The 22,051-nt window shown below is 36.8% G+C and overlaps 2 protein-coding genes across 4 annotated transcripts; one reads left to right on the top strand and one right to left on the bottom strand.

Annotated features, from left to right (window-relative positions):
- Window positions 1-685: 685 nt before the first annotated feature.
- Window positions 686-10,639, bottom strand: acvr1l (activin A receptor, type 1 like). The gene is made up of 11 exons (XM_079614129.1): window positions 10,445-10,639; window positions 9,288-9,369; window positions 8,687-8,766; window positions 6,643-6,894; window positions 6,086-6,300; window positions 4,682-4,781; window positions 4,405-4,551; window positions 4,034-4,309; window positions 3,321-3,518; window positions 3,053-3,183; window positions 686-2,446 (listed from the first exon to the last, which is right to left on the bottom strand). The coding sequence occupies exons 3-11, from the start codon at window positions 8,751-8,753 to the stop codon at window positions 2,312-2,314; spliced, it is 1,521 nt and encodes a 506-aa protein (XP_079470255.1). The 5' UTR covers window positions 8,754-8,766; window positions 9,288-9,369; window positions 10,445-10,639; the 3' UTR covers window positions 686-2,311.
- Window positions 10,527-21,736, top strand: otomp (otolith matrix protein). Of its 3 annotated transcripts, none has more exons than XM_079614132.1 (10): window positions 10,527-10,630; window positions 13,847-13,988; window positions 14,627-14,763; window positions 15,013-15,115; window positions 15,612-15,797; window positions 16,022-16,196; window positions 16,827-16,894; window positions 17,342-17,526; window positions 18,840-19,011; window positions 20,342-21,736. In XM_079614132.1, exons 2-10 carry the CDS (start codon window positions 13,910-13,912, stop codon window positions 20,350-20,352), a joined length of 1,116 nt encoding a protein of 371 aa, XP_079470258.1. In that variant the 5' UTR covers window positions 10,527-10,630; window positions 13,847-13,909; the 3' UTR covers window positions 20,353-21,736. The 3 variants fall into 3 exon arrangements, with proteins under 3 accessions (XP_079470258.1, XP_079470259.1, XP_079470257.1); XM_079614133.1 differs by having other exon boundaries at window positions 10,543-10,630; window positions 13,862-13,988; window positions 20,342-21,732; XM_079614131.1 differs by lacking the exon at window positions 10,527-10,630 and adding an exon at window positions 10,632-10,761 and having other exon boundaries at window positions 20,342-21,732.
- The last annotated feature ends 315 nt before the right edge of the window (window positions 21,737-22,051 follow it).

Genomic DNA, 22,051 nt, shown 5'->3' with positions numbered 1-22,051 from the left:
ATTTCCCCCATAAAATACAAATAAATTCATAAATCATCTGTCTGTTGTGCTAAATGGAAAACAAATGTAGGTAACACTATTTTATGGTGGTAGTTACACGGTACTACATGAACTTACTATTATAATAACAGTAAATGATGCATAATTACAAGTAACTAACCCAAAACGTACATGTAATTAATATAAGTTTATTACTTATTTGTAACTATGTCACCTTAAAATAAAGTGCAACCCAAACTGAATTCCTTTCCAGTTCAACAGGAAAACTGTATTTCTGGAAGAAAGCAATGGAACTCCACCTTAGCTTATTTCAGAGGCATTTTTTTAGAAAGACAGCTACTAAAGATCTTGCATCTGTGGCAGAGTTGACATGTACGTCCTCCTTAGCTTCAGCCCGTTTACTAGCAGCTATAAAAGCACTGGTTATCCAAGAGAGGCTCCAGACCTCCTGTAAACATGGCCACAGATAAGCAGGTCATTTCCCAGCAGAGTCAGACAATGGGAAGCCTTTACCAATGCTTCATTCAGCTCATCTCCCTCTACAGGAAATCTCAACACAGATGCATGATAATGTGCAACACGATTCACGAAATATACGCTTAAAAAGAGTGTTATTACAGCATGGACAACCTTTTGTTAAGCACAAGGACATGACAAAGAAAAACCATTCCACTGTTGTAACCAATGAAAAGAGCAGTTTTTTTTAATTCATAACTGTGTCTTGCATTTTATATTCCAGTAACATCATACATATGGGTTCTTCATTATAACATATTCACAGTTCAAAATGCAACAATTCCTGTAGTCTAATTCCTAACATCATTCCCCTGTAGAACACAAATATGTAAACGTTCAGCCATTTATGGGAGAGCAAAAGTGACCAGTGTTGAGCGCTACACAGCCATGTCATGACGGCATCTTCAAATTCCTAAAAAAACGTCTCAACTCAATCCAATCCATAAGCAACGTACACAAACCTTTTCGACTTGGGATGTAACCATAGTGTTTTCCTTTGTAAACCTCACAAATCCTATATTAGAGTGACGCCGCACTTTTAAATAGTTTTAAAATTCTCTCGGTTTATGGTGCGTGTTAAAAACTGATACAAAAGTGTCAGAAAGCGTGAGGATAAACAAATTCACAAAACCAGAGTCCGTTTATGACTGAATAGCTCTGTTAGTGTGTCGACACGTCAGCTTGAACACTCGTAAGTAGGGTTTTGTACACAACATTAGCAAATAATTCAGGCCTACTGGACAGCGGCTGATTGTCAGTGAAGAAACATCAAGTATGCATGCCGGCGAGGGCAAAGAGAAAGACAAACAGCTACAAAAAAAAAAGCACTATGATGTGCTACAATGGCTTTTTGTCAGGCAGGCATAGAGGCAACAGGTCAGAAAGGCCTTGTCAAAGGAAGCCCTCATGGGGTGCTATAAGCATATCCAGACTGGGAATTAAAGGGATAGTTCTTAATTCTGTCATCATTTACCCACGCTTTTGTCTTTACAAACCTAAACAACTGTTTTTATGTCACTTTCAGGGATTTCGACAGTTCCTGGTCAAGTAATTTGGGTTTGAAATGACATGAATGATGACAGATTTTTCATTTTAAGATGAACTATGCCTTTAACCAAGTATGATCACTAAACAAGCCTAATTAAAGTTATCTACTGTACATAGTGGCATTTTGTAACCAAAGAGCTTTATAACACAAGTCCACAGTAGCAAATTCAAAAACTGTGACTGAGTTTTGCCTAACTTATCTACAAGAATTATTGGGACCTTTTAAAAGCTCAAAAACCATCAGATTTCTAAAAGCAAGTGACATTACAGGTATAAAGTTTTTCTGGTTGTAATAAGAATCATGCACACACACACATACACACACACACTATGGGTACTGATTGCATTTCAGCGGGTGAATCTGTCCTCTTCATTTCTCTGAAAAGTACAAATCTTAAAAGTTTGCCAATGGTTAAATAGACAATGTGATTGTGTTTAAAAAAAAACAAAAAAAAAAAAACAAATCCATGATAGAGGGTTCAATTCAAGGCCTGGTAGACCGTGTCTATATTTTGACTGTGCATCTCTTCTTTATGTTGCTTCTTGAGGGGAAATGGGAGTCCCACCGGGTTCAGTGGGGGAAAACGATCCATAAAAGAACAGAATTCTCTATAAAACGTTTTTAGGCCAATGGGCAGGAAGAACAAAGCGAATAAACCGAATGTTAGGATTGGGACAGATGCCAGCGCTCGAATCCAATGGTCTGGATACACGCAGTGTCTGTATAATGAGCGGTCAGTAGTTCTTCTCAGCAGTCGATTTTGCCCTTCTCCAGTGAGCTGTGGATTTTATCCAGAGTCTTTTTAATGCGCAGGGCAGTGAGTCGAGCCGATGGGTTCTGGTACCAGCACTCCTTCATCAGCTTCACCAGAGCAGACAGGGTCTGTGATCACACACAAACACTTGTTTTCACATCATGGTGAGGATCCAATGTTTTACAGACATTTAGTTCCTTTATGAATATGTTTTACTGATTAGATTTAGTCTAAAGATAGTCTGCTATAGAGTGCTGCAGATAAAACTGGAGGTTAGAGTCACCCTGATTCCCTCGACAAAAAGCCAATAGGACTTTTTAAATTGGTTTTTAGATTATTACAGAAAATAAGCTCAACAAAAGTTTATGATGATTACAAGCTAAAGTTATAAGGCTATAAATGAACTACAACACGGTTGCGTGGCTTCAACATCACCGCCAATACACTTTCACAACTCTTTATTTAATATCTGTAAGCTGGAAAGTTGTAGTTTGAACAGTTTGCAATGAGGCTGTAAAAGCAGACTAGTGAGCAGATTAGTTTTCATCGAAGCCGTGATGATGTGTAATGTCCCTCTGTACTTGTTAGCAAGTCTTTTTCAAGACATTTCAACTGGAAGTGGAAAAATGTTAACTCATCTCTGGGTTTAAGTACTCATTCCTGCAGCACTCTATATGAGTGGACTATTACTGGACAGGTTTACAGGGACACAGAGATGTCTCCTCAGTACTTACAGGATCTGAAAACCAGCGGTTGGGAATGAACGGCCTTTGCTGCTCCACACAAACCACTTTCCTCATGTCGTCAAAGCTGGGGTCGTTAGGCACCAGGTCATAGAAAGGTGGTTTGTATTCCTCTACGATTCCTACAGGATAACAGTGGATGAAAGTCACTGAGTATTCAATATGGAGCAACTGTCTGAACAGATATAAGCAATAACTGTATTGTCTTTAAATAGAGACAAAATATAATGAGATATTTCTAAGTGTTCAGTGAGCTGACCGTTACTGATGGTTCTGCGAGCGATCTCCCACAGGACCAAACCAAAGGCCCAGATGTCCACCCTCTTATAGGCATCAAAACAGTCCGTCTGAATGGTCTCATCTAGAACCTCCGGTGCCATGTAGCGCTTGGTTCCTACTTTAGGATTATTTCCCACATCCAGCTGATTATCAGACTGTGTGTGTGTTACTGCCAGACCTATAGACAGATACAAGGAAGGGAATGAACAGAAGACCAAGGAGAGAAGTACATTTGTAAATCACTTGTGTGTCTATATGCAAAACTACTTCTATTATACACTACAGTTCAAAAGTTTGTTCAGTAAAAAAAAAAAAAAAAAACTTATTTTTTTTAAAGATTTTAATTCCGCAAGGATGCATTAAATTGATGAAAAGTAAAGACTTTTACTTTGTTACGAAAGATTTCGATTTTAAATAAATGTTCTTTTGTAAAAACAGTTCATTTATAATATTTCTGATGTATTTTTGATCAAATACATACAACCTTGGTGACCATAAGAGACTTATTGTCAACCCCAAACTTTTAAATTTAAGTGTAGTCGAACTACTACGACCAGAAGTAGTCGAAAAAGCATTCCATTGGATTAATTTCAATTTCAAAAAAAAAAAAAAAATTATATATATATTATGTGTCCAGGGTAAAAAAAACAAAACAAAAAAACACCCCAAATACAAAAAAACAGCAGATATTACCCAGGTCAGCGATGCAGCACTGCAGATCTTTCTTCACCAGGATGTTCTTGCTCTTCAGGTCTCTGTGAGCGATGGCCGGTTTGCCTTCAGTGCCAAAGATCTCCGTGTGCAGGTGCACCAGCCCGCTGGCTACCGACGCTGCCATGTGCAGTCCATCTGCCATCTCCACGGCAACACGCTGCAGGTAGTCATAGAGAGAGCCGTTCTCGTGATAGTGTGTGATGAGCCACAGCTGAGTGCTAGAGTTTCGGGAGGTCATGTCAGAAGCCATGAATCCTGCAAAGAAAAGAGTTTAAAATAACATTAGTCACAATGCTTTAAAAAGATGCCATTCTCTCTTTATGAGTCAGAAAAAAATAAGTCTGACTCACCTAATATATTATCATGTCTTAGTAGAACAGTGTTGTATATTTCGGTCTCTCTAAACCATGACTTCTCATCTCTGGAGGAGAAGATCTTCACGGCTACATTCTCTCCTTGCCACTGACCTCTCCACACCTCACCATACCGTCCCTTACCTGAGAACATAAAACAAAAAGAAATCATATCACATACATCACTGTCCCCAATTTACGGCACATTTGTCTAGACAGAGATTACATAATTGTCTAATCTATACAAAGGCCCCAAAAACCCAATGGCCCTTACCAACACATTCTACCAGGCTGATCTGCCGTGCCACTGTCCTCTGCACCAGGAAGGGCAGTCCTGAACCACTGCCTGATGTGCAAGAATGATCCATCAGGTCCTAGAAAACAACAAGACCGATGAGTCAATATCTAACCATTAAAAGAATGAATACAGAACTTTAGCTAAACCACTGCAACATACGCAGCTATTCAAACGTTCGGGGTCAGTACGATTTTTTTGTTTTTGAACGAAGTTAATACTTTATTGAGCACTGCTCCATTAAATTGATCAAAAGTGACAGTGTAGACTTTTCCATTGTTACAAAAACATTTATATTTCAAATAAACGCTGTTCTTCTGAACTTTTTATTAATCAAAGAATTGTTTTTAGCATTGGTAATAATAAGAAATGTTACTTGAGCATCAAATCAGCATATTAGAACGATTTCTGAAGGATCATTTGACAACCACCTATTTTCAATGCACATTTTGCGGAAAACGGTGGATGAAATGCCAGATGCACAAATTTAAAAAATGCGCATTAAAAAAACAAAGAACAAAAAAACAAAGTCAGAACATGTGCATAAACTGCAATGGAAACACATTTATCGAAAATTCATCAAAAAAATCATGTGACTTTGCATAATAGGATGGTATAACTGATCTAACCAGCAAGCTGTCTTGTACAGCATCTCAAATGCTGTTTTGGTTGTTCTGTAATGCCTGAGCAAAAGATCGTCAAAAGTGGTTCGGTATAATTACCGGTATCTCTAGTTCTAGTCGGTTGCATGACTGCATTCCCAAAACAACAAAATCTGCCTCCGAAAGTAAGATAACACATTTACTGCTTTTCATCTGCGAGCTCTGAGATGCAAGTCATACATTATATATGAAAAATATTATATATGAAAATTATTATATACAGTGGCTTCTCCTACATTTATAAGTGATATTAAGCGACAGTTTATCAGGAAGGGATGATTTTGTTCTCTTCGACTCACTGGATGGAAACAGTCCTTTATTCGGGAATGTTTTATGCGATATTCCAATTTTTTTGTGCATAAGTTAAATTTGCAACATTGGATGGAAACATAGCTAATGAAGACTGGAGTAATGATGCTGAAAATTCAGCCTTAAATTATATTAAAATAGAAAACAGTTTAAATTGTAATATTTCACAATATTACTATTTTGACTGTTTTATTCAAATAAATGCAGCCTTAGAGAGCACAAGAGACTCAAAAAAAAAAAAGTAAATCCCAAAATTTTGAATGAGTGAACATCAATGGATTCATGAGTGAAGTTTCCCATTACAACCATTCACTCACCAAATAAAATAAATGTAACATTCCATACAGGACCTGATATTTGTAATATACAATATATATTTCAGAAACATTTGTAGTTTATAATGTTAAAGTACCGCAAGTGTGCTGTCCCCGACGTTAGATGCAATAAGGCCGTCGATGGCCCCCTGCTCAGTGTCAAACTCATGCAGTCTCTCCAGACGCCCATGATGGAGTCTACGGCACACCAGCAAAGCCAGCACAGACAGCAAACCCAGAACCACAAACGGCCCCAACACAAAGAGAACCAGCATCTCCACACGGTAATGCACAGCCTTTTCTGATTCTGGACCTTTTCAGAAAACACGAGCAAATAGATTTACTACACATTTACAATACCATGTATTAAATTAAAATGTTTAAATCTTTGAGCCCAATTATTTATTAGTTGCTAAACTATAATTAAACAACTATAACTAAACTAAAAAATTATTAAAACTAGCAAATAATTTTATTTCTTATTTAATTTGATGGTCAGTGAAATTGGCAGGTACATATCTGAACTTTAGCCAGTAAAGTCTTTACTCTTGATCCCTGTTTACGAAACAGTACCACAGCAAAACTGGTATTCAAATCTCCTACAGGTTGCAGATTACAAATCTTGTTTCTCTAGAATTTGAATGAATTGACTTACTTGTCAGCAGTAGTCGTAGAAGGGTCTCTTTCGTGACGTTGGCGTTGCACATGTGTTGGGAGCAGCATTCTACGATGTGACTAGCAGAGGGATTTGCAGAGCAGGTCATGCGCTTGCTCTCTGGCCCAATCAGGCAGCCACGTTTGAACGTCGTCACATCGTTGATGATGATAACAGAGGTGTAACACTGGTCTCCGGTACACTGCTGCTCATTACAGTCACTGCCGACACACATGCAGTCAATGGAGACATCTGGAGAGAGACAGAAAACAGAAAGTGAGGTAGTTAAATCAAATGAAGGAAAAAGAGACCCAGTCTGTAGCCAGTTATCCCCAGCTGCAAAAACTCTGGGAACAATGAAATTAATTAAGGAAGAGCAGCATGACGCCAGTCCTCACAGACGAGACTCTCTCTGCCTGATAACTGAGACTGTTTTCTTCCCTTTTCCCTGCCTTCATTTCCTGTGACACTGAACTGTCGACTTTACAAATTGACTACACAGGATAAAGGCCAGAGAGCATCAGTGACACAGATCAATTAACCCAGCATTCATGTTTTATGCCCTTCGTGAGACACGCTAAGAGCCCGAGGAGAGAGGACACTGACACCTAATGAAAGTACAACTACTACTAGGTACACCATTCCTACAGTGCTGTGGCTAAAAGTTTCACCATGAATGAATTCGCTATGAATTATTGATGGTTAATGCACATTTGTGCACATGAATGGCAAAAGATGATTGACATTGCCAGCTCCATTCATTAAAGGGAAAGTTTACTCAAAATAAAAATGTACTCTCCCTCATCTGGCTCAAAACCTGTATGACTAAATTTTTATGTTCCACAGAAGAAGGAAAGTCATACAAGTTTTTGAACAAAATTAGGGTGAGTGAATGAAGACAGATTTTTTAATTTTTAAAGTAAATTAATTGACAGGTTTCCAGTCTGCTTCTTTAGAGAACCAACTAGTTGTCAGTTTGTACAAAAACCTGTTCACTAAAGCTACTAAATACTAGCTAGTTAATAAATAGTACTAAGTACCGGTACTACATTTTTGAAAAATAAAGATAAGAGTTTAGCTTCAGACATTTAGTAGCACTTAACATAATACTATAAACAAATTTGAGGTCCGTACAATTGTAATGCTTATTCCTGGCAAAGCTGAATTTTCAGCAGCCAATTTCTTATCACAGTTAAAAACGGTTGTGCTGCTTCATATATTTGTGGAAAGTTCAAAAGACCAGGATTTATTTGAAATAGAGATCTTTTGTAACATTACAAATGCCTTTACTGACACTTCGGATCAATTTTCAGTCATGTATCCTTGCTGAGAAAAAAAAAAAAAAAAAAAAAAAAAACACAGACTTGTCCCAACATTTTGAATGGAAGTGTACATAATCATATCCGTGTATGTTCGGGTTTGTGAGTTGGCAATTACAATCATTGTATCCCTTAAAACTCACCTTTGAACACCAAAATTACATATTTAAATATTTTTTCCTAAAGAAAAAAAGTTATTCATGCCTTGAAAATAGCTTGAATGTAACTACACCCTTGCCTTATATAGTATACAAGACTCTATTAATATGCAAATTAGCCCAGCCTCCACTCACTTAAATCAGCTCAAGATCCACTCGTTGACGTGATTGGTTACAAGGTAGTTTGTGACGTCAGAAACAGCAGCGATTTTAAACCGAGTTTTTGAGACTGTCTTTGGTTCATTGCAGTTTTAAGGGAAAAATACTCAGCAATGGTGTTTGTCTTAAAGCATATTAAAAACACCACATAGACATATAAACAACATTAAAAGGTTGATTTTCACCACAGGGGGACTTTAAGATTTACCCACAACTAAACATCACATCAAATAAATAAATAATTATTATAATTATAGATAAAGATAATTGGTATTATTATAATTATATTATTCATAATAATAATAATTCAAAAAACATTATAAAACCATAATAATAACAAGAAACGTAATAAGGAAAAAATTAAGGAAAGGAGAAAAAAAAAGGGATTTATGTTTGGCAGGTCTTTACCTTTAGCTGATGTCCGTAAGAATTGAAGCAGGAAAAGGACGATGATTCGGGTACTGCAATGCCCCATTTGGTTCACTGCACTGAAAGGAAAGCAAGGTGTTACAAATGCACATTCAAACCAAGATACACCACATATCACCCGGACAGTTGAAATAAAAGTTCTACAAAACAGTGGGCCAGAATCAATCACCAATAAAAAAAAAAACACACACACAAAGATGACGACTTCACTTAATTACATTTTTAAAGAGTGTCTGTGCTCTGCCTCTCTCACTCCTGTGTGTGTGTGTGTGTCTGTTCAGACAGGGGTCTGTCTCCATGCCAACCGAGCAGAGAAAGAGAGAGATGCCCATTATGGAACGACATCAAAGACAGTGGAGGAGCACATTAGGAGAGGCAGAAAGGAACAAGCATTTTGGGGGTGCTCACCTTTACGGTGTAATATTCAAGGACACAAGAGTCATGATTAAATATAGACTACGAGTCCTTGTTGCATCATTTTATCTAATGCCTCTTTAATCCTTACAAAAAAAAAAGAGAAAAAAGTAATTCAAAATGGCCAAAATGCAATTTTACACAAAAGTGACAAAGACAGGCTTACTTGTACAACTCCTCAGGTGACTCTCAGCACTGCCTTTCAGTATGCGCACAGACTGTCTTCCCATTGGATCCTAAAAAGAAGACTGAAACAAAAGCAGCATGTTAAACTTTCTTTCTTTTCTTCCCACAGCAGTGAATTTTCCCTTGTCATTTCTTCAGGAAGGAGTGAGTGACAGGATAAGAGGGAGCCTGGGAGTCTCTGCACACACACTGATAGTAAGAGAGTGGATTCCCTTCTGCTGCTACCCATGTTAACAAAGTCATGGTTTTACAAAGACATGGGATCCCTAAATGCTGCTATTTAGCATTTTTCTGATGTAATATATTTGTTTTTCTACCCATTACAATTTTTGATTATCAGCATCACAATTTGAGTGAAAATTCAAATAATTATTTCTCTCTCAAAACAACATCCGACTGTCTATACATGATACATTTATTTTTTTCGTATATTAGAGACCTTGAGATAGTTAAGAAATCTGAAAAAAAAAAAAAAAATTCTCCAAAAGCTTTCACAATATTGTCTAAAGGTTTCATTCATATTCGGAAGCTCTTTCAACCTGTCTGGATCATATTACATAGTGTTATATGATTTCATAGAGTTTGTACACGTTACACCTTTCTAGCAAGTATAATAGTTAAGAATAGCATAGACCACCTGGTAATCAGTTTTAACATGCACTGGTATTTCCAGATTTCACTGATCGTGGGAGCCTTTATTGTCACGATCTAAAAGAGTCTTACATGCGACAAAACAATCAAGACGACCGACATATAATGGTGTTACACCCATAATTGTTAATGGAAACCTTTTATACAAGTTGATTATTTACATAAGGCTCTTTTATTCACAAAGGTGGGCGACAATAACAGTAACGTTACAGATCTGCTTTACCAGATACAAGTCGCTACATTATTATCAAAGATCTCATACAGCAACGATCCACGCACAAACATCAACAAAAATATAAAATAACTCGCAAAAAGAGAGGCTGTCGCATATCATGACAACGGCTGTATTATTACTAACGTAAGTTAACGTTATATTAAACAAACGGCCTGTTTGCAGCAGTTGTGCTAACTGTGCTAACAATGACCATTATTTACTCGCTGCATTTATTTCCAACAATTCAAAGTGACATTGAAGATCGCTTTTACCTTCAGCTGCAATGCAGATTCATGTTTGTGTTAACGTTCCGTGTTTTTACTGTTTTATTCGAAGTCGTGTTTTAAGTGCAGACAGACTGTCTGCCGCCACCCAGAGAGACTGAAAAGACTGCGACGTGACGTCAGGATAAACAACTGAGGCGCGAGAGCATTGTGGGATATCACAGTCCGCCGAATGTGAGTATCAGGAAGCACAAAACAGCATTTGATTATATTCTGTAACGACCGTTTATATACTGTCTATGGTAACGACACATTTCTGTCCCACACAACTTTTAAACAAAACCGTTTGGCCCAGCCTCACGAAGGTAGAAATTTAGTTGGTCTACAAAATTTTTTTTAGTGTTCACTGTCACTGACAGAGTGCCCAATTTTCTTAATCAAAATACCTGTTTATTAAAGTTTGAGCTAAAAGTGATGAATTATTTTTTACAATATTTACATCTTGATGGTTCTTTCCAAGACGAACATTAGGATAGAATTAAGGCAACCCTCCTCCCAAATAATAATGTAAATCTGTTACATATAACACCCTACTGCATCAACCTTTAGAACACTTATATATATGCAGTGGGGAGAACAAGCATTTGATACACTGCCGATTTTGCAGGTTTCCCCACTTACAAAGCATGTAGAAGTCTGTACTTTTTATCATAGGTTTTTATCACTCTTCCAACTGTGAGTGACAGAATCTAAAACAAAAATCCAGAAAATCACATTGTATGATTTAAGTAATTAATTTGCATTTTATTGCATGACATAAGTATTTGATAAATCAGAAAAGCAGAACTTAATATTTGGTACATAAATCTTTGTTTGCAATTACAGAGATCATACGTTTCCTGTAGTTCTTGACCAGGTTTGCACACACTGCAGCAGGGATTTTGGCCCACTCCTCCACAGATCTTCTCCAGATCCTTCAGGTTTCGGGGCTGTTGCTGGGCAAGACGGACTTTCAGCTCCCTGCAAAGATTTTCTTTTGGGTTCAGGTCTAGAGACTGGCTAGGTCACTCCAGGACCTTGAGATGCTTCTCACGGAGCCACTCCTTAGTTGCCCTGGCTGTGTGTTTCAGGTCGTTGTCATGCTGGAAGACCCAGCCACGACCCATCTTCAATGCTCTTACTGAGGGAAGGAGGTTGTTGGCCAAGATCTCGCGATACATGGCCCCATCCATCCTCCCTCAATACGGTGCAGTCGTCATGTCCCCTTTGCAGAAAATCATCCCAGAATGATGTTTTCACCTCCATGCTTCACGGTTGGGATGGTGTTCTTGGGGTTGTACTCATCCTTCTTCATCCTCCAAACACGGCGAGTGGAGTTTAGACCAAAAAGCTCTATTTTTGTCTCATCAGACCACATGACCTTATCCCATTCCACCTCTGGATCATCCAGATGGTCATTGGCAAACTTCAGATGGGCCTGGACATGCGCTGGCTTGAGCAGGGGGACCTTGCGTGCGCTGCAGGATTTTAATCCATGACGGCGTAGTGTGTTAGTTTTCTTTGAGACTGTGGTCCCAGCTCTCTTCAGGTCATTGACCAGGTCCTGCCGTGTAGTTCTGGGCTGATCCCTCACCTTCCTCATGATCATTGATGCCCCACGAGGAGAGATCTTGCATGGTGCCCCAGACCGAGGGAGATTGACCGTCATCTTGAACTTCTTCCATTTTCCAATAATTGCGCCAACAGTTGTTGCCTTCTCACCAAGCTGCTTGCCTATTGTCCTGTAGCCCATCCCAGCCTTGTGCAGGTCTACAATTATATCCCTGATGTCCTTACACAGCTCTCTGGTCTTGGCCATTGTGGAGAGGTTGGAGTCTGTTTGATTGAGTGTGTGGACAGGTGTCTTTTATACAGATAACGAGTTCAAACAGGTGCAGTTAATACAGGTAATGAGTGGAGAACAGGGGGGCTTCTTAAAGAAAAACGAACAGGTCTGTGAGAGCCGGAATTCTTACTGGTTGGTAATAATTATGTCATGCAATAAAATGCAAATTAATTATTTAAAAATCATACAATGTGATTTTCTGGATTTTTATTTTAGATTTCGTCTCTCACGGTTGAAGTGTACCTATGATAAAAATTACAGACCTCTACATACTTTGTAAGTAGGAAAACCTGCAAAATCGGCAGTGTATCAAATACTTGTTCTTACATCACCTATAAGTTTAGACTGCCCATCAATTCCATGTAGGCCTATCAGTTTACCTAAAAATTTATAATTTTTATTACTATTTATCTGTTTAAGAGACACGCATATCTGCTTAAAGAAAGCAAATGTCCTTGCCGTGATAGTCAAGGAGCCAGTGGCCTGACAGTTTTTTGCTCTAAAATAGCTTGTTGATTAATGGCCATGTCATTTTCTATATGGGGAAAAAAGGATATGGAGTCAGGGACACCAAAGGGCAGGGAGATAAGGCGTCTGACGGCCCTCAAGTGCCAATTCCGTTCCACTCAATATCATAGACTTTTCATGTATAATCAATGCAGTGCAATTTTGGGGCATTTATGGCATGGGGGTCGATGTTGTGTGGAACGCAATTGCACCTCTGGGGGAAATGCACTTTTGCAAACATGAAAAATAGAGGGATATATCTAGTTACTGTATATAGCATTCTGAAGTTAGTAAACACTTTAAACTCTGACTTTACTGATAAAATATTGTACCGTTAGCCATTTTTTTGAGCCATTTTGCTGCTGTGAAAAATAAATACTTAAAATTTTGTTTATTATTCAATATTTTGGTTTTCTTGCATTTTATTAACAAGGATTTTGTAACGTTTTGGCCACATGTGGACATCAGTGTATGTGTACCTTTATAGGTTTGTTTTTGGCTCTGAAATGCTGTCTGCTATCTCAGCTGACTCGTGTCTCCTTCAATAAAGCATTGATTATGGGGAAGGTGACATGAGAATTAGGATGCAGAGAAGGTATCAGGTGGCCTATATGCTTCCTCGACTGCATAGTGGCACAAAAGAACCTCCTGTAGCCCCTCCATCCATATCTCGGATCAAACTTGGCTAGTTTAGGACCTTTGGTTTAATCTTGAGGGGCTTTAGGAGCTGCCCACAAAAAGCTATTGTATCTTATTTAATTATAACCTCAGAAATGATCTGACCTGCCCGGTGCCAGGTGCAGTGAAGTGTGCAAGAGCTTGCATGCCATGAGGTCCCATTGGTTAAGGAAAGAAACACTAGATGCCCATCATGATCGGATAAGTGGAAAATAACCTAACAATGTTAGATCTGAAGAAGAAAAAAAAAGCAGAGAAACTTCAGTAAAGACCTAATGGAAAGTTTTCCCTCCCCTCTTGGTTTCTGAGACTTCTGGGTACCCTAAAAAGGGAGCAATATGAGCCCCTAGCCTTTTTTCCTGTCTTTTTCCTTTTTTTAGTTTTACTTCCCACAGCACCCTGTGAGTCTGAGCCCATTTGGAAGCTTACTGTTCATAGTCAGCATGGATCATCCAGGAGGACACCTTGCAGTGGTTCTGTTTCTGCTTGTTCTGGTTTCTATGTCCACTGAAAACAACATTAGTAAGTACTATATTTATATGTTCTCAGCTTTCTGATCTTGTTATGACATGGCTGGATGGAACATCTTGTTTGGATTGGCTTTCTGCACTGGATCAGAATGAACACAGGATACACCTTGGTTGGAGAACTTCATAGCAGTGATTATGAAAAGATTTTGGACAAACTTAACTAAACTTATGTTTCGCACCTTTTGATCTAAACATGTATGCTTAAATGCTTGACAGTATTTTTGTAGGAAATAAATCGTGCCTACCTATGAATTTTAATTTATTATTTTATTAATAGTTATTTTAATCAATTAATATAAATAAATATTATTTATTGGAAAAGAAGGATAAATGTAAGACAATTTTCCAGCATACATGGTTACTCATTCAATATGTTTTCTAATTAAGTTGATTAAGATTGATTTGGTTTGATGAAGCTAAAATATAAAATTGTTTTGATTTGTGTACAATTTTTTGGTCACCACTTTCCTACACTTTTTGACCGACTGTACTATTAATCTTCAATGTGTAAAATATAAAAAACAATGTAAGCAAACTTTTGATTTTTAGTGTGAACAATTAACAAATATATTTGATGTTTTCATTCATTTGGAAAAGTGTACATTTTGAATTAATATTTTTTCTTCGCAGTCAGATGGTGCACAGTGTCTGATGTCGAAGAGCAGAAGTGCTTGGATCTAGCTGGGAACGCCACGGCCAGGAACATCCGTGGACAACTACTGTGTGTGAGGGGCCAAAGTCCAACGGACTGCATGAAGCAAATTAAGGTTGTAGGAAATTGTTTCCCAAGAAGCAAATCAAATCAGAAATACTGCAAGAAAATGACTGTAATATTACAAGGTTTATAGATTTCAGATTGAATCTTTAAAATTGTGCAAATTTTTTCTCTTCCTTTTTGATTTTCTTGCACTCACTTACCTTCTCAACTGATAATTCAATCTTAAGTAATGTTTTACATGTTTTGAGGGAAATGGTTCCATAAATGATTTAGGATCATTTGTCTGTGATTCAAACAGAATGGCACTGCAGATGCCTCAACTATGTATGCTGATGAGATCTACACGGCTGGATTTTGCTATGGCTTAGATGTAGCTGTGGGAGAGTCCTATAATGGTGTGGGTGAGTATTTAAACACCAGTCAAAGATCTGATCAAATCAGTGTTAGGGAAAGTACATTTTAAAAGAAATGCATTACAATATCACATAACTTTTTCTCACATCTGGGCTGGGCTTGCTTTTTTGTTTTTTAATAAAAAATAAAAACTTCTAAATGTAAAGGCCCTTTCACAGCAAAAGTGAAATGAATAAGCCTCAGGTTGAAGGAATTGCAAATTCACGGCTGAACGGTAGAAGTACAATAACCATCATGTTTACACATGCTTTCTCTCAACATGGGGACAGGATGGCTGTCAGTCAATAATTGGGAAAAAAGTAACTTGCGTTGCTTATTTTAAAAAGCAACTCAGATATTTTGTTGTACATTTCCTGTAAATCATTACTTTACTAGTTACTTGAAAAAAGTAATCTGATTACATAACTCACGTTACTTATAATGCATTACTTCCAACATAACATGTTTTCTTTTGATGTCACTGATGTTTTGTGTCTGACACAGATGGCATTAATTATTACGTGGTTGCTCTGGCTCGGACATCATCAAGTGATCTGTCATTGCTGGAGATGCACGAGCGCAGCTCCTGTCACCCAGGGATGCGGACTACAGTGGGCTGGACTGTCCCAATCGGCTTCCTGGTCAACACATCACAGATCAGTGTGGATGAGCAGTGCAACTTTCCCCATGGTGAGATGTTATTGTGCTTTATTTCACTGTAGATAACAACAAAGCTGTTGTTTTACAAAGTACTTAACATCTGGTTTAACTATTCGTGAGCTGCACATAGATACACAAAGTAATGTTTTATGCTTGGAAATTGGAATAAAACTGGTTCACATGCAAACTGAGGTTTCAATTACAACTTTTGGCAGCCATTTAAAAAGGCATATCCTTTTCCCTGTGGTATACAGCGGTTGGGGATTTTTTTGGCTATAGCTGTGTCCCAGGAGTGAAGGACCCAGAACATGATCCCAAAGGAAACAACCCAAGGAACCTGTGTGAGGCCTGCATTGGTGACGAGAACGACCGTCACATCTGCGCCAACAACCCTCGGGAACGGCACTTCGGGGAGGCTGGAGCTCTTAGGTGCTGTATAATCAGAGATGTGAGAGAATGCATGTCTCAGTGGAACCATTATTCAAAATATGAATATTCTTTGTAAAGCCAGAATATTGGATTGCTTAATGGTTTCTTGAGAACAAACTGCTACAGTATGTAGGCTATGTGTCTATCTATACACTACCAATCAAAAGATTTGGGTCAGTACGATTTTTTTATGTTTTTGAAAAGAAAATTTACCAATTATTAAATAATCAAAAACATTAATATTGGGAAATATTATTTTTCATTGAACGTTTTTTGAATTAAAAAATAATTTAATCTATTTTATTTATATATATTTTTATTATTCTTTTTCTGTAATGGCAAAGCTCCATTTTCAGAAGACATTATTCCAGTCTTCTGTGTGACAAGATCCTTAAGAAATCATTCTAATTTGCTGATTTAGGGCTCATGAAACCTTTTTTTCTTATTACTATTAGTTGAAAATGGTTGGGTTGCTTAATGAAGGATGAACAGAAAGTAATTTTCTCTCAGTTTATTGCATCCTTGCTATATAAAAGTATCAATTTCCTAAAAAGAATCATAATTTTTGAACAATAGTGTATACATTTTTATGTGTTATTATATTTTATTATTATTATTTAAAACATGCAGGTGTGTGGCAGAGAATCTCGGGGATGTTGCTTTTGTTAAGCACACTACAGTCTTCGAGAACATGCAGGGTAAGTAATGCAGACCGTAAGAAGAGCTGGTTAAACAGGAGGTCAAAAATGTCCAGATGCAGTAAGGATTTCAAGTTGGTTTCTTATTAAATTGATTTTTCTTAAGGAAGTGAAAGAGGACAATTGTAGCCTTTACTTCATGATCTGTATCATGTTTCACTGGCTGACAGACACAGGGGGGCAGTATTTCATAACAATGCATCACTTTGTGTGCCTGCTGGGATCTGTGAAACCCTTGTTTAGTCTCAATAAACCCATGTTAGCCAAGTTCCATTATTATAGATGCTAGTTTAATAGCATCTATATAGTTTTTAAAAAATCTGACGTGACTTGCAAGCTTTCTTACTTTATATTTAAAAGTTTAATCCAAATGTTGGATTCCATCATGCCTCCTGTTTTGGAAATGTCACCGTCTGTAAATAACCTTTGGCTTATTACTCATGTAAGGTAAGAACCAGGAGTCCTGGGCGCTGGACCTGGAGCTGGAAGACTTGAAGCTCTTGTGTCCTGACGGGAGTGAAGCTAACCTGTTCCAACATGAGCACTGCCACCTGGCTGAAGTGCCAACCAATGCTGTGGTAGTACGTTTGGAGGACAAATGCCGCGTTTACAAGTTCTTGGAACGTGTGCAGGTCAGGAGAGAAGGCCACACAGTCACACATTGGAGTCCAAAAGTCTGAGAACACTTAGAAAATCCAGGATTTTTTGCACTTAAGCCTATGAAAGAAAGACAAAGAAATGTATTATTGTGTGAAATGAAGAAGCATTTAAGATTCTGCACTACTTTTAGTAGTAGTAGTTAAGTCAAAAAGTAGTTTTTGACTTCTTCGCCTACTTTTTCTAGGTCTAGGCAATTAAAAAGGCAATTAAAATTAGTCAAATTTGACAAAATTTTTAATGCTTATCATTTTTAATGTAGAGACATGTTGATTAAATCAGACCTAGTGGTCTTAAGACTTTTGGACCGCATTGTACTGCACACCAGGGTTGTTATAGTTATATTAGTATAACTAAAAATTAAACCATAAAAAACCCATCTTTGTTACTTGAAAAAAAAAAAAAAAAAAAAAAACGAATAACTTGATAAATAACTAAATCTAAAACTGAAATAAAAACAGATAAAAACTAAATGGACATATTAAAGAAAAACTATTAAAAACTGTTAAAAATGACAAAACACAAAATTATTAAAAAATTATTATTATTAAACAATTTAAAATGAAAACAAAAAATAAAAACTGATTCAATAAAAACTATAATAGTATCTCAATGATACAAAAATAACACTGCTACACACACACACACACACACTAGAAATGCCACGGATTATATAATGACATTTGTACTGCCAGACAGTTACACAGTCTGTAGATAACAGGTTTGATTCACTTTTTATTACATTATCCATGAAATAATATAAAAACAGTAAAATAAAAAATAAAAACGAGGAAAAAAAGAGCATGAAAATCTCATTGGAAATATTGTTCCTGCACATTAGCGGTCACCGGTATGATTAAACGAACCCTGCCAAAACCTATATTAACAATGGTATCTCTGAACGTCTGGAGTATTACACAGATTACATCAGGCTGACTTATGCATTCAATACATCCAGCCTGAGCCCTGTGGTGATCATTGATTTTCACAAGACATCGTCTTACATTACAGTGTGTCATTAGGGGAGGATGAGACTACATTGAGCTCTGTTCTAAAATCCCAGAGCAGGACTAGCACGCACGCACACACATACTGAGCAAACCACAGTGCAAGATATGAGCAAAGATTGTCGAGAACATCTAATATTTGAAAATGAAACAAAATATGCATATACACATTTCAAACTAACACCCACTCCTTTCTTTTATTTGCTTTGCTAGTATTCCAGAAATTCGATTTGATTGCATTTCCTCTTTCTCATTTTATTTTACGTGTCTCTGTCTTCTAGAACGCATTTGCTAATGCCACTGAAGGATTCTCTTTGTTCAGCTCTGTGAATTATGGGCAGCCTGATGTGCTGTTCAACGATTCCACCAAAAAGCTGCTGCGTGTTATGGGGACCTACACTTCCTGGCTGGGGCCCAGTTACACCACTATTCTGAAGGCGTTCGAGTGTGAAGGTACAGTGATTGGAGCACTGCTGTTATACAGTTTTTGTGTTATGCAAACATCAATATTGTAATTGTAAATGTTTCATTAGGGGCTTGTAGTGGTCATAGTGTCATTTTATTTTCATCCTTAAATTCACCATGAAATCAAAACAATTCTTATTTTTTTATGGAACATTGCAGTGTTCATTATAAAATTATTTATTTGAGCACATCTTTTTAAAGAGCCCTCATAATCTTTAATCAAAATATCTCCCCTTCCCTCACACAACATCATCTCTTCTCTTCACTGATGATATTTTAACTGGCGGGAAGCCAGGACAACATGTCACTCACATTGAGTATGGAAGCTTGTTTCCGTCACATAATAAAAAATAAAAAAGGTAATCGCGACTTTTTATTCATTTTTTTTAAATCACAATTGCTTGAGTTATAAAGTCAGAATTGGCGTGATATAAACTCGCAATTGTGCGTTATAAAGTCAGAATTCCAACATATAAACTCGCAATTGCGAGAAAAAAGTCAGAATTGCGAGTTTATTTCTTGCAATTGTGAGTTTATATCTCGCAATTCTGACTTTATAACACGCAATTGCGACTTTATATCTCGCAATTCTGAGAAATAAATTCAGATTTGCGAAATGTAAACTCGCAATTGTGAGATAAAAAGTCGCAATAATCTTTTAAAATGTTTTATTCTGTGGCGGAAACAAGCTTCCATACATGATCACAGCAATGGACAATTTTCACTTTTTCGGGGTTCTCAGAAGCGAAAGTCGTCATAGTTGGGTAAATGTCTATAATAGTGAACGAGCGATGACAGCAAAAATATTTGTTTTAATTCCTATTTGCTCCAATAGCAAAAGAACAAAATCCATTGTAACTTATCCACGACTCTCCGAAAGAGGGGAAAAATATCGAGAGATTGATTACAACAGTCAGAAGAGAGAATTATGTGATAAATACGTTTATATTTTTATTTAACAAGGATGCATCAAATTGATCAAAAGTGACAGTGAAGACATTCATAATGTTACAAAAGATTTCTATTTAAATAAAATCTAGTTTTTTGAGCTTTCTATCCTGAAAAAAGGTTAAAAAATATTAAGCAGCACAACTTTTTTCCACATTGATATTAATAAGAAATGTTTCTTGAACACCAAATTAACATATTAAAAGCTTTGTCGTCACAGGAATAAATTACATTTTTAAATATATTAAAACAGTTATTTTAAATTGTAATAATATTACACAGTATTACTGTTTGTATTGTATTTTCATTTTAAAATCTCTCATTCTCTCTCTCTCTCTCTCTCTCTCTCTCTCTCTCACTCTCACTACAGGTTTGTGTTGATCTGGTGAGGAAAGAGGAAACGCTCTCACACTAACCCTAAAGCACTCTGTGTAAAGTGTGCTACTCTCGTATATGGGCAGCTCTTGCCTGTGTTTTGTAGTACTGTTATTACTGTTCTGTTTTGTTCTCGCAGTCTTTGTATGGCTTCATTTTATCACATTTTCTTCAGCTAAGTTCCTGCCAAGTGAAAAATACCAAAATAAGCACAAAAAGACCTAAACTTCTATGCAGAAAAGAACTGGAGGGAAACACACCGCAAACCATGAAGGGTATTTTGCCTTGACCGTTGTTAGTTAATCCATGCCATTCTTTACAGTTCAACCGAGGGAAACACATGAGGTCTGCATTCATGGCCAAAGCATACTCTACGCAAGTACATGAACACAAATGATTTTAGTTAAACGAGTTTGATTTCACATGTTATGTGTTTTTCTTTATGCATCAGACTAAAAGTATGTGTTGTATTCAGTGTTGCTGTAGCTTTGTCTTTTACAGCAAGTTTTCTATTTCAGAACTTTCTATTTCAGAACTTTTTACCTGAATAATGTCATGTCTATTTTAATGGCTTAGACTATAGAATTGAAATACTGAATGCAAGAAAACATTCAGTATGTACACTGCAAAAAATATTTAAATTCTTCAATCAAGATACATGAGAAGAAAAATGACTTAAGATATTAAGTCTTGCTTTCTGAAAAATGTATGAAAATTAAGTGAGCTTAAGCTTAAACCAAGACAAAAATCTGAGTAAAATAAACTAAAAATCTAAGTGAAATAAACTAAATTCAAAGAGAAAACAGGTTTTTTTCCTACCCCATTGGCAGATATTTGTTATTGGTTTAAGCACAACCTCACTTAATTCAGAATTTTTTTATTTATTTTTTCCAGAAAATAAGTCTTAATATCTTATGTAATTTTATATTATCTTGATTAAGCAATGTTCATATATTTGGACTGGAAAACTAAACAAAAATACTAAGTAAGAAAAATATGTTTTGCAGTGTCCATATTCAATCACATCTGAGTTTGCGTACTTGCGCATAATATGTTTCTGACTGCTTGACTTTTAATGACTTTTAACTTGAATATTCATATTCATTGTATATCTAAAACTATCAGTGTGCAGATATCAAGGAATTAAAAATGAGAGGATAAAAGTAAGTTTATTACATATATAGATACTCAAAGTAGCACATAAAAGGACATTAAAACTCTTAAAGGTGGACAGATTGATGGTTGGTTGTTACATAACAGGTGCTTTAACGGTGCTGTTTCCTGACCCTTCAAGGCTACAAAATACCAACTTGAACTACTGTGTAAATAGTCATGTCACTCTTAGTTTTATAGAGCCTTCTCTTATTAATAAAAATCCATGTTGTCAAACATTTTCAATTCTCTTTTTTGCATTCTACCCAACATCAACTCCACGACTCAAATGAACTCATCCAACAGGCTGCATTAATGCTGATGCGTACACACTAGTGTGTGAATGCTAATGTATTATTAATGACAATAGCGTCTCGTATGAATTCATAATGAGCTGTCTATGGCATTCTAACATCGCTAATGAACATTTGTAAATTTGATCGCAGGTTAATTGAGGATTTTGTGCCAATGTCCTTGAAAATGTTCTTTGGAAGATTGCACGCACACACACTCTCTCACATAATTATTGTATTTCTCTGTGTTTTCAGTAGAT

This window comes from Phoxinus phoxinus (assembly GCF_949152265.1).
Source record: "Phoxinus phoxinus genome assembly, chromosome: 5".
NCBI classification, from domain to species: Eukaryota; Metazoa; Chordata; class Actinopteri; order Cypriniformes; family Leuciscidae; genus Phoxinus; species Phoxinus phoxinus.
This window is presented reverse-complemented; position numbering and strand designations above follow the sequence as displayed.

Coding starts and splice junctions, on each gene's coding strand:
- acvr1l (XM_079614129.1), bottom strand. CDS start 8,753: ATGGGGCATTGCAGTACCCGAATCATCGTCCTTTTCCTGCTTCAATTC. Junction 4,782..6,085: donor TCGGGGACAGCACACTTGCG/GTACTTTAACAT, acceptor GTTGTTTTCTAG/GACCTGATGGATCATTCTTG. Junction 3,519..4,033: donor GTGCTGCATCGCTGACCTGG/GTAATATCTGCT, acceptor ATCTGTCTATAG/GTCTGGCAGTAACACACACA.
- otomp (XM_079614131.1), top strand. CDS start 10,696: ATGGTAACGACACATTTCTGTCCCACACAACTTTTAAACAAAACCGTT. Junction 10,762..13,846: donor TTTGGCCCAGCCTCACGAAG/GTAGAAATTTAG, acceptor TCCTTTTTTTAG/TTTTACTTCCCACAGCACCC. Junction 17,527..18,839: donor AGTTCTTGGAACGTGTGCAG/GTCAGGAGAGAA, acceptor TCTGTCTTCTAG/AACGCATTTGCTAATGCCAC.